At 38.2% G+C, this 22,385-nt stretch overlaps 1 protein-coding gene across 1 annotated transcript in view; it reads left to right on the forward strand.

Moving 5' to 3' along the window:
- LOC138146343 (phosphopantothenate--cysteine ligase-like) overlaps window positions 1-22,385 on the forward strand; it is a 208,870-nt gene that overhangs the window by 105,779 nt on the left and 80,706 nt on the right. Inside the window, exons 15-16 of the mRNA XM_069068159.1 lie at window positions 8,002-8,156; window positions 22,106-22,349. Of these exons, the coding sequence (XP_068924260.1) occupies window positions 8,002-8,156; window positions 22,106-22,349 (399 nt within the window). The remainder of the gene's footprint in view (window positions 1-8,001; window positions 8,157-22,105; window positions 22,350-22,385) is intronic.

The following is a 22,385-nucleotide window of genomic DNA, read 5'->3' on the forward strand; positions in this document are numbered from 1 at the left end:
GTGGGAAATGATGAGGCGAATTCCCCAGATACCTTCTGTAAATGGTGAAGGATCTGGAAGGAATTCTCCTCTCTGTTCTCTTTCCTCTCCAGTCAGGGCCTAAGATGCTGAGGATGTGTATCCCTGCTTTCAGAAACCTGTATTCTATTTGGGGAGGGGGTAGGATATAACATTTGTAACTAACACAGACTACCCTGCCCTCGCTGTGTGAAGACCAGATAAATTTTATTTTCACCACACTCCTGGGGTTCTCTGGAACACTTAAGGGGATTGGTGAGTGTATAGGCTTTCTGCAAATAACTTCAGTCTCTACCAGAAGTGTTCTCTCAATTGCAAGGGGTGGTCCCCTGCCCCTCAGCTCCATTAGCCATTTACACTGTAAACTTTACAGTCAGATTAGCTTTTACACAGAAATATTTACTTTGAAAGGTATAATCACAAATATACAAATTATTTTCCCAACATGTGGTGGGCATAATCCCTTCTCCTTTGACCACATTGGTTCCTATAGATCATGATTCTACTTCCAAGTCCATAACTCCTGGGCTCAAGTCCCAGTCACCCTGGCTTCTCAGTGCTTCAAGCTTAAATTTCAGCAAATGAGATTTAGTTTAGAAATAAGAACTATCTGCAAGCATGAGGAAGGCTATTGGGGTAATATATTATATATTTTAGGATATGTTGATTTGAATTTTTCTCTATAAAATTCAAGACTCAATCTATACTCACAATGAAGGATGAATCCCTTAAAAATCTTGATCTCAAATTATTTCCCCACTGAACTCATTTTGGGAAGATTGCTAATGTAAAAGGATGACTTAAATATCTCTAGTTTAAAATATTCAGGTTAAAATTAAGCACAAGGAAATTGAGAAATAAGTATATGACTGTGCCCAAGTTTCTTCTCAAAGTTAAAAAAAATGGTGCTAGGAACAGAGCCAGAGATTGGTCCATGTTTAAAAACTGATTTCTGGGGTTCTGTTTAAAAAAACTTTTTTTGTAGGATTACCTTTTATTTAGTAAACCTAACAATGTGTTATAAAGTTTTATGCTCTTCACAAAGTTTTGTTCTCAATTTCTTAATGCAGTTTAATTACTCATAAAATATCTATATTCTACATATAAATAGATATAAGAGAAAAAAGTTCATGTTATAGTGAACATTTTGCTAATAGCATTGAAAATTAAAGATACAAAATAAAAGGTAATCCTACAAAACAAAAACAAAACTTTGAACTTGAAGTCAAGACATTTCTTAAGAACAAATTACTTTCCTACCTATCTTTTTGGTTGAAAACATTCAGATCTCATTAGTCCAGGTCACCCACCTTCTCAACAGAGGCAGATCTGAAAGGTAACCTCCCAAGACTGTCTACAATCATATCCATGCTTTTCTGTTCTACTTGGCCAGCTCTGGTAGAGCTTGTAGATGCTAGCCTGCACACAGAGCAGCAAAACTGGAAGACCTCCAGGAAGGCAGGGGCCGTGTCTTTGCTAAACTGGATTTCTCCCAGAACCTAACGGATAACTCTGCACTTAACAGATGTATGTTGAATCAATGATGTCCTTGGCTAATCCAAGCCTATTGCTGTGATGCTGGCATCAAGGCCTGCATCCCAGGCTCTGAACCTTTCCTCCCTCCCATCAAAACGTACTCACTGCCCATCCTCCTTTCAATTCCATACTCTTTGTTTCTAAAGTGACAACGAGATGACCTACTTAAATCTGTGCTGAAGTAGTCACGGATAATAATGTTTTAAATGGGGAAGCCTCCCTTTCTCTTCTGTTCTTTTCCCTTCTCAGATAGCAACATGCTTTAATAGTTATTTTCTGTCACCTCCCGTGCTCCCTAATCTTTTTTTGTCCTCAACTTTGAGTTGATCTTTGACTCTAAGACATGGCATTTTAGGCCAGTTAGGCAAGGAGGATAGTATTGGAGCAGAGGGAGATGGATGAGCTAGTTGGGGAAGGCAGGGCTTTGTTGGCATCTCTGAACATTTTGAAGAAGTTGGTGGATATCTATAGCACCCCTCCCCCCACCATAGCACAAAGCACAAGCATAAGTAAATAGAAAGTGTGGTGTGAAGCTTAATTAGACCAGATCATTCAAAAAGCATTTATAGATTAAGTTATTAGGACAGTAGCAAGTGGACAGAAAATGACTTTCTGTACAGCTTTTTGTACAACTTTCTGTAGTCATCTTTTCATTGATTAATTCACTGATAACAGTGCAACTATCACTGAGTTTAGACTCCAATAACTTAGTATTCTGTATTTTCTGAGGAAGACATATGAGATGAAGTTGAGAAGAGCAGGTGGACCAACCCAGGAACAGGAAGAAGAATTCCATGCTGGAACAGATGTAATTTTGAAAGTACTGGGGCGGCTAGTTGGCACAGTGAATAGAGCACCGGCCCTAGAGTCAGGAGGACCTGAGTTCAAATCTGGCCACAGACACTTAACACAAATAGTAGCCGTGTGACCTCGGGCAAGTCACTTAACCCCTACTGCCCTCCAAAAAAGCAAAAAAAACCCCAAAACAATAAGCCATCATTTAAGGGCGGCTAGGTGGCGCAGTGAGTAAAGTGCTGGCCCCAGAGTCAGGAGGACCCAAGTTCAGTTCCAGCCTCAGACACTTAACACCCACACAGAAAAACTAGCCATGTAACCTTGGGCAAGTTACTTAACCCCAATTGCCCTCCAAAAAGCAAAAAAAAAAGTACTGTAGGTTTGATTGTACCTGAAGGAGTAGTTACAAAAAGGAATAAGAAAAAAGTCATGGATGGCATTCTTGTTACCAGAGAAATCATAGTAATAGCTCATATTTACATAGCAATTTAAGATTTGAAATGAACTTTGCAAGTAGCTGAACTGAGATTCAAACCCAGTGGGATTCAAAATTCCTGAACATCCTGAGCGCTATCCACTGTGATATCATGCTGCCTTCAAAAATAGTTGAAAGGACATTGGCAACTATCAAGCCATATTCCAATTTTCTCATCTCTCTCTTTGAAAATGTGATGATATCCTTGGGTAACAAATATATTGGTTATTCTTGAAGAAAAAATGAAAACCATACAAGCAAACTTTTGCAGCTTTTATAATTTTTTTCCATCCAGCCACAACTTCATACAAAATTAATTGAGAGATTCACTTTGATTTGTTTTTAGTGATTACAGAATTACAAATAAACATTTGACTAATAAAAAAAACTAAGGCAACTTTTTTCCAACAAGATGTCTCCCACACATATGTTAAAATAATACAAGAATACTTGAGAGATGTAATCTCAGAAATGATTTTGTTCATTCATACGCTTGCCTATTATTATCAAGTGAGGCATTACATAGAAAATTATTTGCCAGAAGTGTTCACCACTATTATGGAAAATGTCCTATACGTAGAATCTAAACAAGAGATTCTCTATAAATGTGGAGCCCCTATGAAATTCCATATTTTAAACAAGTCATCTTCTTGTGATACTATACAGCTGTGAATTATGGAATATCATAATCTGTAAAAAAAAGAACATTCAGATGCAAAGGGCAAAGTTAAGACATATGGTGAATGTAGATAGGGGAGGAGGAAGACAAGCATTTATTAAACACCTACTAAGTGCCAGACATAGTGCTACTAGTAGTAGACTAGGCCACAATAATGTGGCCCATTACTAATGATGCTGTATGTACTATGGCATAAAATATACTGTCCAGGAATTTTATCATTGAAAAAGGAAGTAAGGCAGTCATAGAGCAAGAGTGATGGACAACAAATGGGTAGTTGAGTACTTAACTGGTATGTACAAAATACTGAAAGGCCTCCAGTCTGTTGGGGTGAGCCTTTTTTGAGAATTTATGGGAAAACATGGACAAGACTCAGATGAGATAAGAATGTGGAGTAGGATTGTGATTCACATTGTTGAAGATAGTACTCAAATTGATAAAATCATAGTCACAGTTGAATAAAGTATATTTCAGTACCTTTCCATACCTTCTTTCATGCAAGCTGGTTTATTTTTCCCTGCTATGAGTTCAAGGACATTTTTTTCAGTTTAGCTCAATTGTTTTTCAGTTAGGTCTGACTCTTCATGACCCCAGTGTGGTTTTCTTAGCAAAGATACTGGAGTGGTTTGTTATTTCCTTCTCCAACAGATTTTACAGATGAGGAAACCGAGGCAAACAAAGTTAAATGACTTGCCCAGTAAGTATTTGAGGCCACATTTGAACTCAGAGACCTGGTACTCTGTCTACTATATCACCTAGCTGCCCTTTAAAGCAAAGAATTCTTAAATGCTCAAATGGGTCTCTGATCTCATAGATTTGGAAAGTTCTTCCAGTGATGCAAATTAGAACCCATCCATACCTGCTCATCCTTAAGTGACCCCATAAATTCTCTCCAAGAGAGTAGAAATTCTCTACTCAATATGCTTGAGGACAGCTTCACTTTCTCCTGAAAATTACAGGGTGCCTGTATATGCATGTATGCTGGTGGAAAAGCTTTATAAAATTTTCCATCTAAACTGCATTGTCATAATCTAGTCAATAGACATTCGATGTTCATCCACTTAATTTTTCCTGTGTGGACCATTAGGCCAAACTCTTTCTAAACATAAATAATAAGTTAAAAGCATAAAACAGGGAAACATACCACAAATCTTTGCCACTGTATTAGAGGAATGTTTCAAATGCCTCTTTTTTAATTGATGAATTAGACTCAGTTTTGTATTTTGAGCTTTTTTGCTTTTCAGACTATGTTAATTCCACTCCCTCCTGAAGTTTCTGGTAGGTGCAGAATAGTCTTGTGTTCTATGAACTTACATTCTGTTAAATTTGAAGGTTTTTTTTTGATAGCATGAAAAGTTTGTTATCATTAGAATTGTTAAATTTCACTATGTTTCTTGGAGTTTAAAGAATTTTTTGGGGGGTGGGGCCAGCTAGGTGACTCAATAAATAGAGTACCGGCCCTGGAGTCAGGAGGACCTGAGTTCAAATTCATCCTCAGACACTTAAAACTTACTAGCCATTGTGACCTTGGGCAAGTCACTTAATATCAATTGCCCTGCCTTCTCCCCTCCAAAACAAAACAAAAAAAAAAAAAAAAGAAAAAAGTGGGGTTTTTTTTTGTTTGTTTTGTTTCCCCTGGAGGTAATTTGTGGATTCTTTTGATTAATTCTTTTTTTCTGTATGCAGTAGTTATGGTCAGCTTTCTTGTAATATTTCTTGCATCGTGGTGTTCAGGTTTCTTGACTTGCCATGTTCTTCTGGGAACTATGTGATCTTTAAGTTGTCTCTTTACATCCTGTCTTCAAGATCAATGTATTTTGCTTGTATGTTCTTTCCACATATCACTTTACATCGATATGTTTGTGTTCCCAATCTATTGTTCTTTCTTTCATTTCTTTGGAGATACTCCCCAATGTGGATTCAAGTTTTTTCTATTCTACTAATTAGTTGTTCCCATCTAAATTCTTCTCTCCAGCTTCTTATTTCTCTCTTAAACCATTCTGGAAATTCTGGGGTTCCACATTCTCTTGGGAATTCACAGGGTGTAGCAGCAAGCACCCCAGCATCCCCAGGGTGGCTGCCAACACAGGTTCTTGGATCTGCTTTGATAAAGGAAAGCAACTCAAAATGGGTTAACAAGCTTACTTTAATCAGTCAAACATATATCGTTTACTTCGTTCAGGGGAAAAAGGTCAGCACCCCAAACTTCAGAGTATACAGACAGAATTATCAAGACAGAGAAACAGATCAAGTAGACAGGTTTCCAAACTGTCCAACCATTATATTCATACCAAATCAACATCTGGGTTTTTCAGAGCCGGGGTGCTCTCAACAACGGCTTCCCAGAGTCTCATCTGATCAAATCACAGAACACTTCTCAAAGTGAGCCCCCAAGTAAAGCCTCACATCAGGGATTATATAGCCTTCTCCTGGGTCAGAGAATGTAGCCACCCTCTTGACCCACTTCCCAATCACACAGCATCAAGGTGTGGGCATTCCTGAAAACCAAGCCTCCTGCCACAGGCTCCATGTGACCACATTCAGCCTATTAGGAGGCAGAGTATATTTTCAAATCAAGGAAGATTCTCAGAGTCTCTTAAGCCTATCAGAGGGCCTAAGGGCAGAGAAGATCTTTAAATTTGCATTTCCATTACACAGAATTCTGTGTTTCATCAAGTTCTGTGTTTCATCAAGTTTCAAATGTTTCATCATTTCTTTACCTTGCAATATTTATTAAGCTATATTTGCACTCAGATATCATGGTAGTCATCTTCCTTTTGATTTTAGTATCTGCCATGTTTATTCATCTGTTTGCTTTAGGTTTTTAACTGAATTTTCTCCCTTCTGTGACCTTTCATAGTTTTAGTCTTTTTCCCTTTATCCTTCCCTACTGCTCACTTTCTGGCTCTTTCCTCTTTGATAGTGGGTTTACTTCTCAGGGTTGGACCTCAAAGCTATCTTGACTTCCTCCCACACTGGGAAATTTACTTTTCACTGGACCCAATCTGTGCCCCAAGCAACTTCTGGGGGGACAGGACTGATCACATCTGGATGCCACTCCCATTTTCCTTAGTCCCAGTTAAATCTCACACAATGGGCACCTGCCCTGGTTCCCTCAGTTTTTTTACTTCTTTGACTTGGCTTAGTCAATGTCTGTTATTTTCTGCAGACTTGGGGATGGGTATTCTGGGCAGAGTAGCTGTCATCTTGAGGTTTCCTAATTTAGGGGACATCCCAGGCAGAATCTATTCCTTCCCTCTTATATATCTCCTCCTGCACATGTGGCTGGGTAGAACTGAATTTCTCCATTTATTGTAACAGAACACTGGGCAGAAGTTAGGGGCAATATGTGCCAGTAGAGACTTCAGGAGGGAAATCCTTAAGTTGGTCCCAAAGTACAATGAAGTAGGTTGGTTTGTGCACTGTGCCAGAATGTGGAGGCTGGTGGAGAAGGAGTACTGACCAAGTGAGTACTATGGAATAGCATTCCCCTCGTTAATTCATAATGTTCTTACCTAGTTGAGCTTCTTGCTCTCCGGTCCTGTGGAGACAACTGTAATTTCTCAGTCTCTGGTGCATAATTTCTCTTTTGGGTCTTTTTTTTTTAAGAATTAGTGGTAGGTGGAGAAAACATTTAGTCATCCATCTTGGTGGTCATGTGACCCAGAAGTCTACTGTGAGGGAGGTGAATACAGAGTCAAGTTGAAGAAGGATTCTGGTGGATGGTAAAGTCATCCAGATATTCCTCCCTGTGGATGACACTGTGCTATTTGCATCAAGCCCTAGAACATTGTAGACCTTTGTAGAACAATGTAGAACATTGATGACCAAGTCATCTTGAGTGACTTAAGAGCAGAATATAGAGCTCTTAAAATTTTCAGTTGCTCTACTTCTCTACACGCTTCTCCTGGAAGCCAAGAAGTTCTAAGAATGGGTCTGTTTGTATATGTCAACATATACAAACTTTAAATTTTAATTTTAAAAGCTGTAATTTCACAGCTGTAGACACTTCCTTTCCCCGGTACACATTGCAAAGCCTATTACACTTAATAGAGACTCTTTATAGGTTTCCGTGGCCAAAATTACATTACTTAATTACTTAATTAATTAACTAAAATTACATTACCTGATGAGAGTCTTTGAACTTAGCTAGGCTAGTTCCTGAATAACACACATAGATTTAATCATTGGGCTCAGAATCAAAACCTATTGAACTTGGCAGAATTTGCCAGAGGTTCCAGCATGGCCTAGCTTTGGAAAACCCATGGTCATCATCACATTACAATTAGATGCCAGTGGAGGCTTGGTTGTACAAGTCCAAATCATCTTGAAAAGATCTCTGGTAAGACAATGACATCCATGTGCATTCCGTTCCTCATAGTTTAAGGGTATCACTTCTCAAAGCAAGAATTACATAGCTTTCAATAGAGGGTTTAATTGCATAGTTTATGAAAGAGTATAAGATAAAGTTGCTAAAGTTTTCACTTTAACTCTACAGGTCTTGAAGCTTTCACAACAATGTGAGCACTTAAATCAGTTAGCTATGGGGGTAAAAGCTGCAGATACTAATGCAATGATAAATCCAGGAGTGTCTAAAGCTCATACACCTGAAGAACCAAATCAGAGACTGAGGGGAGAAAGACAGCAACCATGGTAAATTTAGTAAATTTTATCGTATGATCAGCTTTTTAAAAATTAAATTTCATTTTAGTGGATCATTCCTGGAGTTTCACTTTTTTCTTGGATTTTACAAATGTTATGAATGGACCAATTAGTTATAAAGTTTGCCCAGATATTTTTAATCTAAATTCTGAGAAGCATTTTTGTAACTATTTTTTCTTCTTCCAGGGTTTCTCTATTTTCATTAAAACCCCAGGTCTAGTAGCAAAGGTTTTTGTTTTGTTGCATTTTACCTTTGCTAAATGCTTGGCTATGCTTTAGGGTCAGTAAGACTAACATAGGCAAAAGATATCTAAGCCACAACTACGTTATAACAAGGTAATGGGATGATTGAGGCTCAATCTGATTTAGCTTTGGGATTCTATACCACATGAAACTGCAAAAGTGTGGCCTACAGGTAGCCCCAGAGGACACACCAACTAATTTTCAAGGATGGGAATTGATAAAAGGGAACTATGGGTGGTGTTAGTCATGTGACTGACCAAGTATCACTGCCTAAGCTCTACTTACAAAGTAATCAACACTTGATTCTGAGCATGGAATAATTTGATGACAAGATAGATTAGTGCTTGGCAACTGATCAGGAAAATATCCAGAGAAAGATGTAATTTGAAGTAGGCTTGTGATAGGTGGAAAGGAAGAAGGGGCAGAAGGCATTCTTGAAAAGAAGAACAGGATAAATAGCACAGAGAGGTCCAGGGTACAAACCAATTGACTGGTTTGATAGAAGGAGAGGTTTCCCATGTGGGGGAAGGGGTAAGTAGGAAAGAACTCTGGAAAAGCAGATAGGTATCAGATTAAGGAATCTGGACTTTATCCTGTAGGCATTCTGAAGGAAAGGAATAGTTATTTATTATATATATATATATATATATCATATATTATATATAACTAAAATTAATATGAGTCTATATTGCCCTTTCCAGAGAGGGAAGATAATAAAGTAGCAAAAAACAATTTACCTGAAGTTAGTAAAGAGCTAGGTTTAAAGTTCAGTTCTTATGCTTACTAGATGTATAACCTCGGGCAAATTACTTAACTATCTTGAGACTCAGTTTTCTTTTTTTTATTTCTTTTTTTATTTTTTGCTTTTTCACAGGGGGAAGGTAGGGCAGTTGGGATTAAGTGACTTGCCCAAGGTCATGCGGCTAGTTTTTTTTTGTGTGTTAAGTGTCTAGGTCCAACTTTGAACTCAGGTCCTCCTGACTCCAGGGCCAGTGCTCTAATCACTGTGCCACCTAACCGCACTGAGACTCAGTTTTCTTATCTATAAAATTGGGGGTATAGTATATTAGGATTGTTGGAAAAAATGCTTTGCAAAACTTATTATTAGATAATATTATTATTAAAAGAATTATTATCATTGTTATTATTATTGGTATGTTTGCATTTTAAACCTTATCTTTAATTGTGTATTAAAAGGCTTTGCCTCCTGCTTTTAAAAAATGCAAGGCATTGGGGTGGCCAGGTGGCTCAGCGAGTAAGAGCACCAGCTCCAGTGTTGGGATGACCTGGGGATCAAATCTGGGCTCAGATACTCAGCACCACACCCAGAAATAACTGGCCATGTAACCTTGAGCAAGTTACTTAACCCCAACTGCTTAAAAAAAATGCAAGGCATAATTGAGAAAGTGGGAGATTTTGCAGAGCTTGGGACCCCCTGAAATCAAATCACATAAGCAGTTATCTACTGTGAATACTGAGTAGCAGATGTAGAATTATGAAGGAAGATGAGAGGTTAAGTTACAGAGATAGTAGTGGCTTAGGGATGAAGTTAATGAGAACTTTAAATGTTATTAATATTAGTTCCTTAAGCCCTGGCATTATGTGATAAAACAGTTTTTGAGGAAGATTGGTTTAATACCAGTGTATTTAGATAGATTTGTGCAGGGAAACAGTATAGATAGAATAAAATTGTGTGCAAGCATTGTGTACTGATAGGACTCCACATTGTGGAGTCTGATAGTGTCACTGGTTATCTGGGCTGGTTTTAATTAATTATCTCTTTGCAAACAGTCTGGTGCTGGAGGGCTACTGGAATAGAGAAGGGCCTGGTTACCATCCCCATGAGGATTGGTTGAAAGAACTGGAGAAGAGGTGAGAGCTATCTATAAACATTCATCATGTTGAAGAGGGGTTAGACCAGCTCTTCTTAGTACAAAAGGCAAATCCAGGAACCCTGGGTGGAAAGTCCAGAGAGGCAAATCTAGGCCTGATAATATTTTCCCAACAATTAGAAGAATCCAATAGTAGAATAAATCACCTAAGGACATAGAAGGTTTCACTTCACTGGGGGCCTTCCAGTATAGCCTGAATGATCCCTTGTAGAGGATATTGCACTTAGATCATGTTAAGATATAAACTGGACTATTGAACACTGAGAATTTCAGTCTTAGTCATCACCAAGGGATGCAGAAGATGCTAAATTCAGCCTCATTCTCTCTTTATTACATGCAAAATGGTCCCAAGACCAGCTTAATGATGCAGTGTCCACTGATGCCATAGAAAACACCCAACAACATCAGTGCAGCCCTGTATGTGCAGGATGCTCCTCTGGCAGGCAGACCTCCACTTGCTTCAGTGCAGTCAGGCATCTTCTGGCTGCCAGACCTGCAGGTACTTCAGCACAACCCAGAGCAAACAGGTATCCTCTAGGGGCCAGACTTCCACATACTTCTGTGTAACCCCAGGGAAATGCATAAAAATCCTACCTGGCCTCAGCACACAAAACCAGTGACCAGGTCCCTGCCCCCAGCACAAGAAACTTGGGACAGTGCCCCCCGTGCTCCAGCAGGAGAGCTTAACTTCAAAAGCCAGGAAACAGGCTAACAAGATGAGCAAAAAGCAAAAAAGAACCTTGATCATAGAGAACTTTATGGTGACAGGGAAGATCAAAATATCAAAACACAAACTCAGAAGAGGACAACATTGTCAATTCACCTACATCTGGAACCCCAAAGGGTAATATGAATTGGTTTCAAGCCCCAAAATCCTTCTTGAAAGAGCTCAAGAAGGATTTTAAAAGCCAAATAAGAGAGGTAGAAGAAAAATTGAGAAAAGAAATGAGAGGTGTGTAAGAGAGATTAAACAGCTTGGAAAAGGAAGGACAAAAATTGAAGAAAATAATTCATTAAAAATTAAAATTGGTCAAATGGAAAAGGAAGTACAAAAACTAACTGAAGAAAATAATTTCTTAAAACTTAGAATTTGGGGCAGCTAGGTGGCACAGTGAATAGAGCACCAACCCAGGAGTCAGGAGGACCTGAATTCAAATCCAGCCTCAGATATTTAACACACACACACACACACACACACACACTAGCTGTGTGACCTTGGGCAAGTCACTTAACCCCAACTGCCCTACCTTCCCCCCTCCAAAAAGCAAAACAAAAACCTCCCAAAAACCAAAATAAAGAGTTACAAAAAATTAGAATTGGGCAAATGGAAACTAGTGACTCTTTAAGACATCAAGAATCAGTTAAATAAAATCAAAAGAATGAAAAAATAGAAGGAAATGTAAAATACCTCACTGGAAAAACAACTGACCTGGAAAATAGATCCAGGAGTGATAATTTAAGAATTATTGGACTACCTGAAAGCCATGTTAAAAAAAAAAAAGAGAGCCGGTACAGTATCTTTCAATAAATTATCAAGGAAAACCACCCTGATATCATAGAACCAGAGGGCAATATAGTCATCCACCTATCACTTCCTGAAAGAGATACCAAAATGAAAATTCCAAGGAATATTGTATTAAAATCACAGAATTATCAGGTCAAGGAAAAAGTACTGTACGCATCCAGAAAGAAAAATTTAAGTATTGTGGAGCCACAGTCAGGATTACATAGGACTTAGCAGCTTCTACATTAAAGGATTGGAGGACCTGAAATATAATATTCTGGAAGGTAAAAGAGCTTGGATTACAACCAAGAATCAACTAGCCAGCAAAATTAGGTATAATCTTTCAGGGGAAAAGAGAGATGTTCAATGAAATGGGGCACCTTCAGTCATTCCTGATGAAAAAAAAACAGAGCTGAACAGAAACTTTATTCTTCAAATACAGATTCAAGAGAAGCATAAAAAGGTAAACAGGAAAGAAAAAAAATACCATGGTATTCAATAAGGTCAAACTATTTACATCCCTACACAGGAAGAGGATACTTATAACTCTGGAGAACTATATCTTTATTATAACATTTAGAAGGGGTATACATAGACAGAGGGTGTGGGTATAAATTGAATCTGATATGATGATAAAAATAATTAAATAAGGGGTGAAAGAAAAGATTGTACTGGGAGAAGAGGAAAGGGGTAGGCAGAATTGGGTAAATTACATCACAGAAAGAGTATCAAAGACTGAATACAATAGAGGGAAAAGAAGGGAAAGGGGCAAGCATTATTTGAACCTTAGTCTCATCAAATTTGGCTCAAAGAGAGAATAGCATACACATTCAGTTAGTTATAGAAATCTATCTTATTCTATAGGGAAGTAGGAGGAGAAAGGGGAAAGAAAAGGGAAGGGGGTTGATAATAAGGAGGGAAGATTAAATGAGGCAGTGATCAGAAGCAAAACACTGGTGAGGAGGGAAAGGGTAAAAGGAGAGAGAAAAATATAAACAGGAAAATAGGATGGAGAGAAAGACATAGTAATCATAACTGCAAATGTGAGTGGAATGAACTATCCCATAAAATGGAAGTGGACAAACGAGTGGATTAAAAACAAGAATCCTGCAATGTGTTGTTTACAAGAAACACATTTGAAGAGAGAGATATATAAAGAGTAAATGTAAAGAGTAGAATATTGGAGCAGAATATATTTTGCTTCAGTTGAAGTAAAGAAAGCAAGAGTAGCGATCCTGATCTCAGACAAAGCAAAAGCATAAATAGATCTAATTTTAAAAGATAAGGAAGGAAACTACATCTTGCTGAAAAGTACCATAGTCAATGAAATAATATCAATACTAAATATATATGCACCAAGTGGCATAGCATCTAAATTCTTAGAGAAGTTAAGTGAGTTACAGGAAGAAATAGACAACAAAACTATATTAGTGGGGAACCTCAACCTCCCCTTCTCAGAACTAGATAAATTTAACCACAAAATAAACAAGAAAGAAGTTAAGGAGATGTATAGAATTCTAGAAAAATCAGATCTAGAAGACCTCTGGAGAAAATTAAATAAGGATAGAAAGGAACATACTGTTTTCTCAGTGGTACATGGCACCTACACAAAAATTGACCATGCACGAGGACATTAAAAACCTCATAATTCAATGCAGAAAGGCAGAAACATTAAATGCATCATTTCAGATCATGAGACAATAAAAATTGCATGTAATAAAGGGCCATGGAAGGATAGACTAAAATTAATTTGAAACTAAATAATCTAATCCTAAAGAATGAGCGGGTCAAGCAACACATCATAGAAACAATAGCTTCATCAAAGAGAATGACAATAACAAGACAACATACCAAAACTTATGTGATGCAGCCAAAGCAGTTTTTAGGGAAATTTTTATATCTCTAAATGCTTACATGAATAAAATAGAAAAATTTCTTAAAATGGTAAGTGGAATCTATCTAAAATCATCAACAAGCATTATATGTAATAGAGATAAGCTATTGTTATAATAATAAGCTATTACTATATTATTATAAGCTATTGCATTTCCAATAAGATCAGGAGTTAAACAAGAATGCCCATTATCACCACTGTTATTCAATATTCTACTAGAAATGTTAGCTTTAGTGTTAAGAGAAGAAAAAGAAATTGAAGGAATTAAAATAGTCAAAGAAATAAAGCTATCACTCTTTGGAGATGATATTCTGGCATACTTAGAGAATCCTAGAGAATCCACTAAAAAACTACTTGAAATAATGTACAACTTTAGCAAAGTTGCAGAATATAAAATAAACCCACACAAATCATTAATATTTCTATATATTACTAATAAAACCTAGCAGCAAGAGATAGAGAAATTCCATTGAAAGTAACTGTAGACAACATAAAATATTTGGGAGTCTACCTGCCAAGACAAAGCCAGGAACTATTATGTCTAAATTGTATACCCATTATAATTACAAAACCCTTTTTTACACAGATAAGATCAGATTTAAATAATTAGAAAAATATCAATTGCTCATGGGTAAGCCAAGGTAATATTTTTTAAAATGACACTTCTACCTAAATTAATTTCCTTTTTCAGTGCCATACCAATCAAACTGCCAAAAATTATTTTATGGAGCTAGGAAAAATAATAACAAAATTCATCTGGAAGAGCAAAAAGTCCATAATGTCAAGGGAATTAATGAAAAGAAAGTCAAGGGAAAGTGACCTAGCTGTACCACATCTACAACTATTATAAAGCAGCAATAATCAAAACTCCTTGGTACTAGCTAAGAAATAGAGTGGTGGGTCAGTGGAATAGGTCAGGTACACAAGACACAGTAGGCAATGACTATAGTAATCTACTGTCTGATAAATCCTAAGACTCCAACTTCTAGGATAAGAACTCACTATATGACAAAAAACTTCTGGGAAAACTGGAAAATAGTATGGGCAGAAACTAGGCATAGACCAATATTTTATACTATGTACCAAGATAAGATCAAAATGGGTACACAGTTTAGACATAAAGGATGATAATATAAGTAAATTAGGAGAGCAATGAAGAATTTACCTGTCAAATCCATGGAGAATGGTAAAATTTATAACCAAACAAGAAATAGACAACATCATGAAATATAAAATGGATAATTTTTATTACATTAAACTAAAAAGGTTTTGTACAAACCAAGTCAATGCAACCAAGATTAGAAGGAAAGCAGAAATCTGGGAAACAATTTTTACAGCCAATATCTCTGATAAAGGCCTCATTTCCAAAATATATAGAGAACTGAGTCTAATTTATAAGAATACAAATCATTCCCCAATTGATAAATGGTTAAAGAATATGAACAGGCAATTTTTGGATGAAGAAATCAAAGCTATCTATAGTTATATGAAAAAATACAAATATTTGAGAAATACAAATTAAAACAACACTGAGGTAACACATCACACCTATCAGATTGGCTAACATGACAGAACAGGAAAATGATAAATGTTGGAGAAGATGTGGAAAAATTGGAACATTAATGCATTGTTGGTGGAGTTGTGAATTGATTCAGTCATTCTGGAGAGCAATTTGGAACTATGCCCAAAGGTCTAACTGTGCATACCCTTTGATCCAGCAATATCACTACTTTAATATCAGCAATATATCACTACATATATTTATGACATCTGTATCCCAAAGATATCATAAAAAGGGAAAAGGACCCACATGTACAAAAATATTTATAGCAGTTCTTTTTGTGGTGGCAAAGAATTAGAAATTGAGGGGATGCCTATCAGTTGGGGAATGGCTGAACCAGTTGTGGTATATGAATGTAATGGAATACTATTGTTTCATAAGAAATGATGAGCAGGTGATTTCAGAAAACCTGGAAAGACTTGCTTGAACTGATGCTGAGTGAAGTGAGCAGAACCAGGGGAATATTGTACATAGTTACAGCAACGTTGTGCAATGACCAACTTTCTTAGACTTAGCTCTTCTCACCAATGCAATGATCTAAGATACTTCCAAAAGACTCACAATGGAAAATGCCATCCATATCCAGAGAAAGAACTATGGCATTTGAATTCAGATCAAAGCATACTATTTTCTTTCTCTTTTTTCCCTCTTTCTCATGGGTTTTCCCTTTTGCTCTGATTCTTCTTTCACAACATGACTAGTGTAGAAATGTGTTTAATATGATTGTACATGTGTAGCCTATATCATATTGCTTGCTATCTTGGAGAGGGTGGGAAGGAAAGGGAGAGGCAAAAATTTAGAACTCAAAATCTTATAAAAATGAATGTTGAAAACTAAAAATTAATTAATTTTTAAAACCACCCAGAAACAATGGATACTACTGTATCCTGCTCCCATATATATCACCCACTAAATAATTGAAGAAACTTTTACCTAAAGCCTGGGCATTTTCACATGATAAATGTATTGTGGTTAAAACTGAGAAGAGGGGGTGGCCAGGTGGCTCAGCGAGTAAGGGCACCGGTTCCAGTGTTGGGATGACCTGGAGATCAAATCCCGGACTTAGACACTCAGCACCACACCCAGAAATAATTGGCCGTGTAACCTTGAGCAAGTTACTTAACCCCGATTGCTTAAAAAAAAAAACTGAGAAGAGCAGACAACCATAAGACTTTAGCAATGATCCAAGCATGAGTTCTGAGGGCCTGGTTTAGAGTAGTGGCTTTCATAACAGAGAAGAAAATATTACAGAAAATCACAATGAGCAAAAATCTGTAACTCAGGAATATGGCTTAGAGCCATGGTCCTTCAGAGCAGTTGTCAAGACTTGTCTTAGCTCTGAACCTTCTGGTAACCTAGGAAATCCTGCCATAAGGACAGTCTTGCTCCCCTCTAAAGAGGTCTTATTGTCCATCTGCTTTCTGTGGCCAGGTCCACAGCTGGAGCTCTGGCACTATGTAATACATCCTGATGCAAACCTTAGCCTTGCACTCTCTTAATACTTTACCTGCCTGTTTATTTCCTTATTTGCCCCAAACCATAACTTTTTTTTCATTCAGACTCACAGGATCTAGAAAAGCACCTTGCCTAGAGGAGGTGCTCTGTAAATATTTATGCACAGAATCCTAGGATCCTCATAAACCTATGAGGATAAGCCTACTCATACCGTATTCCGGAAGCTGAAAAAAACCCATTCTATGCAGTATCTTCACAAATAGCCATTTGCTCAAAAATCTTCCCCCTGCCTCCTAGGACAGTGCATTCCACTTTGTAATAGAATTGATAGGAGGCTGTTCCAAACATTAAACCTAAACTTCTTTGCAATTTTTACCTATTACTCCTAGCTCTGCCCTCTTGGGCAGAATTAAGAACAAGTCTTAATTCCTGTACCTTGTGCCAGCCTAGGGGACAGCTATTATATTTCCTTTAAGTCTCCTCTTTCTTTAGGCTAAGCATATTGTTGATCGATTCTTGCAGTGCAACTCATTTATTTCCCCTCAGGGATTCTTCTTTGAGTTGTTGCTATCTTTGCTATTCATGATGCTAGATATGGACAAATGTCTTGGTAAAGCTACTATCCCCAGGTACCCAGAAGAGGTAAGGAGGTGGATGACTCAGAGACATTGAAATAGCAGGTGGCTCAATGGCTAGGGTCAAAGATAATTGACTGAAGGAGCTAGCCTTGATAGAAGAGATGGACTTGAGAAGAATGAGATAACTAGCATGTGTGAGTGCAGAAGTAAAGATTTATCTGGGAAGAGGAACCTGGCATGGGCCAATTTCTTCCCCAGGTATGAAGAGACAAGCTTGTTTCAGGTGGTTTTCCAAATGGCTATGAAGAAATAACAGTTAATTCGTTGTAATGTACAAATGTTGACACAGGTCCATTAGAGCAAGGGTGGTAAGTGCTCTGTCAGGCTATAACACAGAAATCCCAATCCAATTAAGGAAATGGCAAGAGTGGGTCAGGGAACTGGCATGGGATGAAGCAGATACAGTGGAAATCATAGATGAGACCATGTGCTGGCTCGGGGGCTTTTGGGAGCAGGCCTGGCCAAATAGACAGATGTATGGACAGCAGGCCAACTGGAGTTAGAGGACCAATGTGGAGGATTGTGAGGTCAGGGGCCAGCCTGAGGTCAATGGTAACAGCCAGATGTTCTCCCTGAAGGACAAGTTCTTTTAACAGATGCTTGTAGCCAATTAACCATCTTTTAATCAAGGACTCCTTTTTTTGAGTAACCCTGGTATATCCTAAAGAGGCCCCAGGGCAGAGGTCTGGCTCCACTAGCACAGTAACTTCATCTTCTTCAGTCCATTAATTCTGAGTCTGACAGTCCTCAGGGCAGACAAGTCTTTGCCAAGTTCCAGGTTGGATGCACAGTCTCTTGAATCTGCAGGGTCATTACTGTCTAATTTGTCAGCTATGGTTGGAGGCCTTATAACAGGACTTTTTCCCAGGGCCTTGCCAGGAGATACTTGTCAACTATGCTAAGTTGCATGGACTGCAAGGTACTAGAGCTCTGGCAGTGATGTGGGAGGTTGTGCTAGAGGCCTTTAAGGGCCTGTCTGTCTATTTATCAAATTCCTGATGTGTGCCAAATTGTGTGCTTGGCAAAATGGATATGCAGCCCTACCCACCTGGCCCTTGTCTCAGATGTTAGGATAAGTGCTTTTTACTGACTTCCATATTCAACTTAGAGCTCTGTGTTTCTGCTGCACACTGCTTGTTCCCAATTTGTCTTTCCTCGATGTTTGTTAAGTTTGTCTTTGGTCTTTAAATGTTAGAACTGAGGTTTTATTAGGAGTCAGATGAAGAAGATCAGAGATGGCTAGGGCCCAGAAGGAGGGCCCACCAGGGCAAGGCAGGGCAGGGCAGGGCAGATATTGATGATTGATCTTAACAGCAGGCAGATCCAGTAGTTATGGCTATTGGGAAGATCTAAACCAGGGGTTGGGAACCTGTGGCCTCGAAGCCACATGTGACCCTCTAGGTCCTCAGATGCGACCCTTTGACTGAATCCAAACTTCATAGAGCAAAACTCCTTAATAAAATTATTTGTTCTGTAAAACTTGGACTCAGTCTAAGGGCTGTACTTGAAGACCTAGAGGGCCACATGTGGCCTCAAGGCTGCAGGTTCCCCACCCCTAGAAGCATGGATAACAGGTGTATGACTTAGCAGGTTGACAATCTTGGCAGTAGCAGACAAGACAGATGTTTATCATTAGTGGTGGAAAGGAGGAGAGGAGTTTTGTCAGCATCTCTCAAAACCAAGCCCCAGGAACTGGGCTTATGAGGTAGGACTTTAGATGAACAAAGTAGGGCTCCAGGCCCAAAGAGCATGAGACTAAGAAAAGGATTTGGGGGGCTGCCAGGTAGCACAGCGAGTAAGAGCACCGGCTCCAGTGTTGAGAAGACCTGGAGATCGAATCCCGGGCTCAGACACTTAGCACCCACCCAGAAACACCTGGCCGTGTAACCTTGAGCAAGTTACTTAACCCCAATTGCTTAGGGGCGGCCAGGTGGCTCAGCGAGTAAGAGCACCGGCTCCAGTGTCGGGATGACTTGGATCAAATCTGGGCTCAGATACTCAGCACCACACCCAGAAATAATAACTGGCCTTAAGCAAGTTACTTAACCCCAATTGCTTTAAAAAAAAAAAAAAGGATTTGGATATGAGAGAATAATATAGAATTCCAGTTTGTTGTAATTGAGGTATAATGTTGTACATTGATTACAAGGAATAAGACAAGAGCCTGGTTACTAGAATTTGGACTGTAAGATTATAGCAAGAAGCAAGAATGACTTGACACTGAGCTTTGGACCATGGATCTTGGTCTCATCACATATTTCCTGTATTAGATTAATTCAATAGCTTACAGCAAAACTGGTGCCAGGTCAGTAATTTTGCTAGGCATAAAAACTAACATTTATTACAATTGAACTTTATCTTTTTGGGTTTTTTAATGGTTTATTTCCCTATCAATACTTTGAATGAAATTTTTCTGTTCCAAACTCGATTTGTAGATTTAACATAAATTCAGCTCTCTTATCTAGATCACTTTAGAAATTATTAAATGACATCCACACCAAGACTTGTTCCTTGTGAACCTCATTCTTACATTTCTACAAGTTAATGCTGAGACATTGATAGACGCCTACTGACTGTGGTAGTGGAAATATGTCTGTCCATGTCCCCACTAAATAGAAGTATAGTTTTTAAAATACAATTGTTAGGGGTGGCTAGGTGGCTCAGTGAATAGAGCACCAGCCCTGGAGTCAGGAGGACCTGAGTTCAAATCTGGCCTCAGACACTTAACACAAAAACTAGCCGTGTGACCCTGGGCAAGTCACTTAACCCCAATTGCCTTCCAAAAATAAAAAAATTTAATAAAATACAATCTTTATTTGTTGAGTGGTGGCCAATGGGATAGAAACAAAAGTGGAGATAGAATCCCTGTATTATTTGTTCCTTTCTTTCTAACCTTAAAGAAAGACCTACTGTCATTGTGTCATAGAAGGAAATTTACTTGCTCTGTAGTGGTACTTCATTTAGCGGGATCCATTGATTTGTGACTTCAAAAGTACCTTCCTTGCTGCCTGATTCTAAATTTTATTAAAGTGACTTTTTCTCCCTTTTAAAAAGATGAGCTCATAATATGGTAGCTTATATTTTCTGTTCTTCAAGGACTTTTGTATCCTACATTGGGATAGGTTGAGGGGGTAGAGTGGATTTGGACAGGGGAGAGAAAGAAAGAGAGTTCACCATGAGAATAGAAACAGTACCAGCATCTCCCGGCTACTTCACTAACCATTCTGGTTCCATAACTGCATGAAGGCTAGCAATATTTCTAGCTCTAGCAGTATTATATGTGAATGTGTATTTAGAAGAACACATGGGTCAGCCTATGGAGTATTTTCTCTCTTGTAGGTATGTGCATGTTAGACCTATTTAGGAAGCTTTATAAAATTTGAAATTCTTGCCCTGTACTTTAGAACCGGAGGGCTCTAAACAACCTCCTTATTGCCATTTTCTCACATACCCCACATCTGTTACTTCATCTCTCTTCAGTCATAGAGCTATAAATGAAAGAATGTCATATGCCCAGATCACCCCTTACCTCATAGCCTCTTCTAGCATGTAAACAGTTCCTAAAATTAATTAATGGAATACTTTTAAGCACTCACCAAGCACTGTTGTAAGTATCGAAAGATAGAAAGATAATTCATACTTCCTGTACTTAGTAGGCTTTTAGTTTAATGGGGGTTTATTACACATACACAAAATGGAGTATTATATAATAGCTATGTAATAGCTCTCATGAAAAATAAGATATAGTCAGAGTATGACATGTATGAAGTGCTATAAGAGGTCAGAAGAAAGGAAATATTTTCTGCATAAAATCTTTCAGAGGAAAATTAGCTGTTTCCCCTCCCTTTGCTCAGTAAAGACTAAGAACTATAGTTAATATCTTTAATTGTAATACAAGTGATATATTGTCTGTAACCCTTCATCCCTTTTACCAGAAAATCATCTAATCCCTTATATGTTCATGTATAGGCATGTCTTCCATGCATATTCACAACAGTATGTGTGGCTTAGATTATAAACCTCTTAGAGGACTAGAATCCAGTCTATTTATAGCATCAAATTAAAGTTCTGTGTGTAGTAGATACTGCTCTGTGATGTCAAGGATGAAAGTCCCATGGGTTAATGCTTTGAGGAAAACACAAAATTTCTCACCATAGAAGTGGAGCAACTCTGTACACAGTCGCAATAGTCCTAAGTCCTATTTGGATATACAGTGAGCCTTAGATATTCTTGGGGATGGTGTAAATAGGATGGTGGAGAAGGAAAGACAGCTGCAATCTCTAACAGCTTCATATGGTCATTTTTCTCTGCATGCCTCCCAGCTCCGTCTGCACTTGCCTAAACTGCTGGCTTAAAAAGTGGAAAATACAGTCAAATGTATTATTTAACATCGCATAGACCAAAACAACTTACTGTTTTGCTGAATTTAACTTTTTAAACAGTTGATCATTTAAATAAATTTATATGACCACAAAACTAGCATTTTCTACTTGGCTACAACATAAACCTGGTTGGAACTAAGGTTGAAAACCTTAGAGGGGGCAGAGGGACTGCATCCATTATCTGCCACAGTGCATTGCTGCCCTTTACATAGCTGGCAGGGAAGAACTGAGCCCGTAGAAACAGGGTATCTGCTTTGTTAATACATCTAGTTAGTAAATCATGCTTCCAGTCTTTACTTTTAAATTTTTTTTCTTTATCTGCTGCTACAATAATGAACATTTTGAATGGTTTTTGTTACATTTGCATCAAGTCCTGAATTAGCAGAAGGTAGCAGACAGATGGACATGCTAAAGGAACCAGTGAAGGGGGGCACTTATCCAAAAGAGATGGAAAGGGAAGAACATCCTCAACAGGAACAAGATGTAAATGCTGAGAGGCAGCAATTTAATAGCAAGTCTGAGGAGGCAAGGCTTAGAGAAGAGTTGAACCAGCTGAGTAAGCAATTTCTCCATTCTTCCAGTTCTGGAGATAGTTCAGATGACAGTAGCAAACAGGTATGTTGCACCACTAGTGAGAAAAACTTAACTGTA

The sequence above is a fragment of the Petaurus breviceps genome, unplaced genomic scaffold, assembly GCF_028583685.1.
Source record: "Petaurus breviceps papuanus isolate PSGF00001 unplaced genomic scaffold, PetGlider_PUasm1.0 90760, whole genome shotgun sequence".
In the NCBI taxonomy this organism is placed as follows: domain Eukaryota; kingdom Metazoa; phylum Chordata; class Mammalia; order Diprotodontia; family Petauridae; genus Petaurus; species Petaurus breviceps.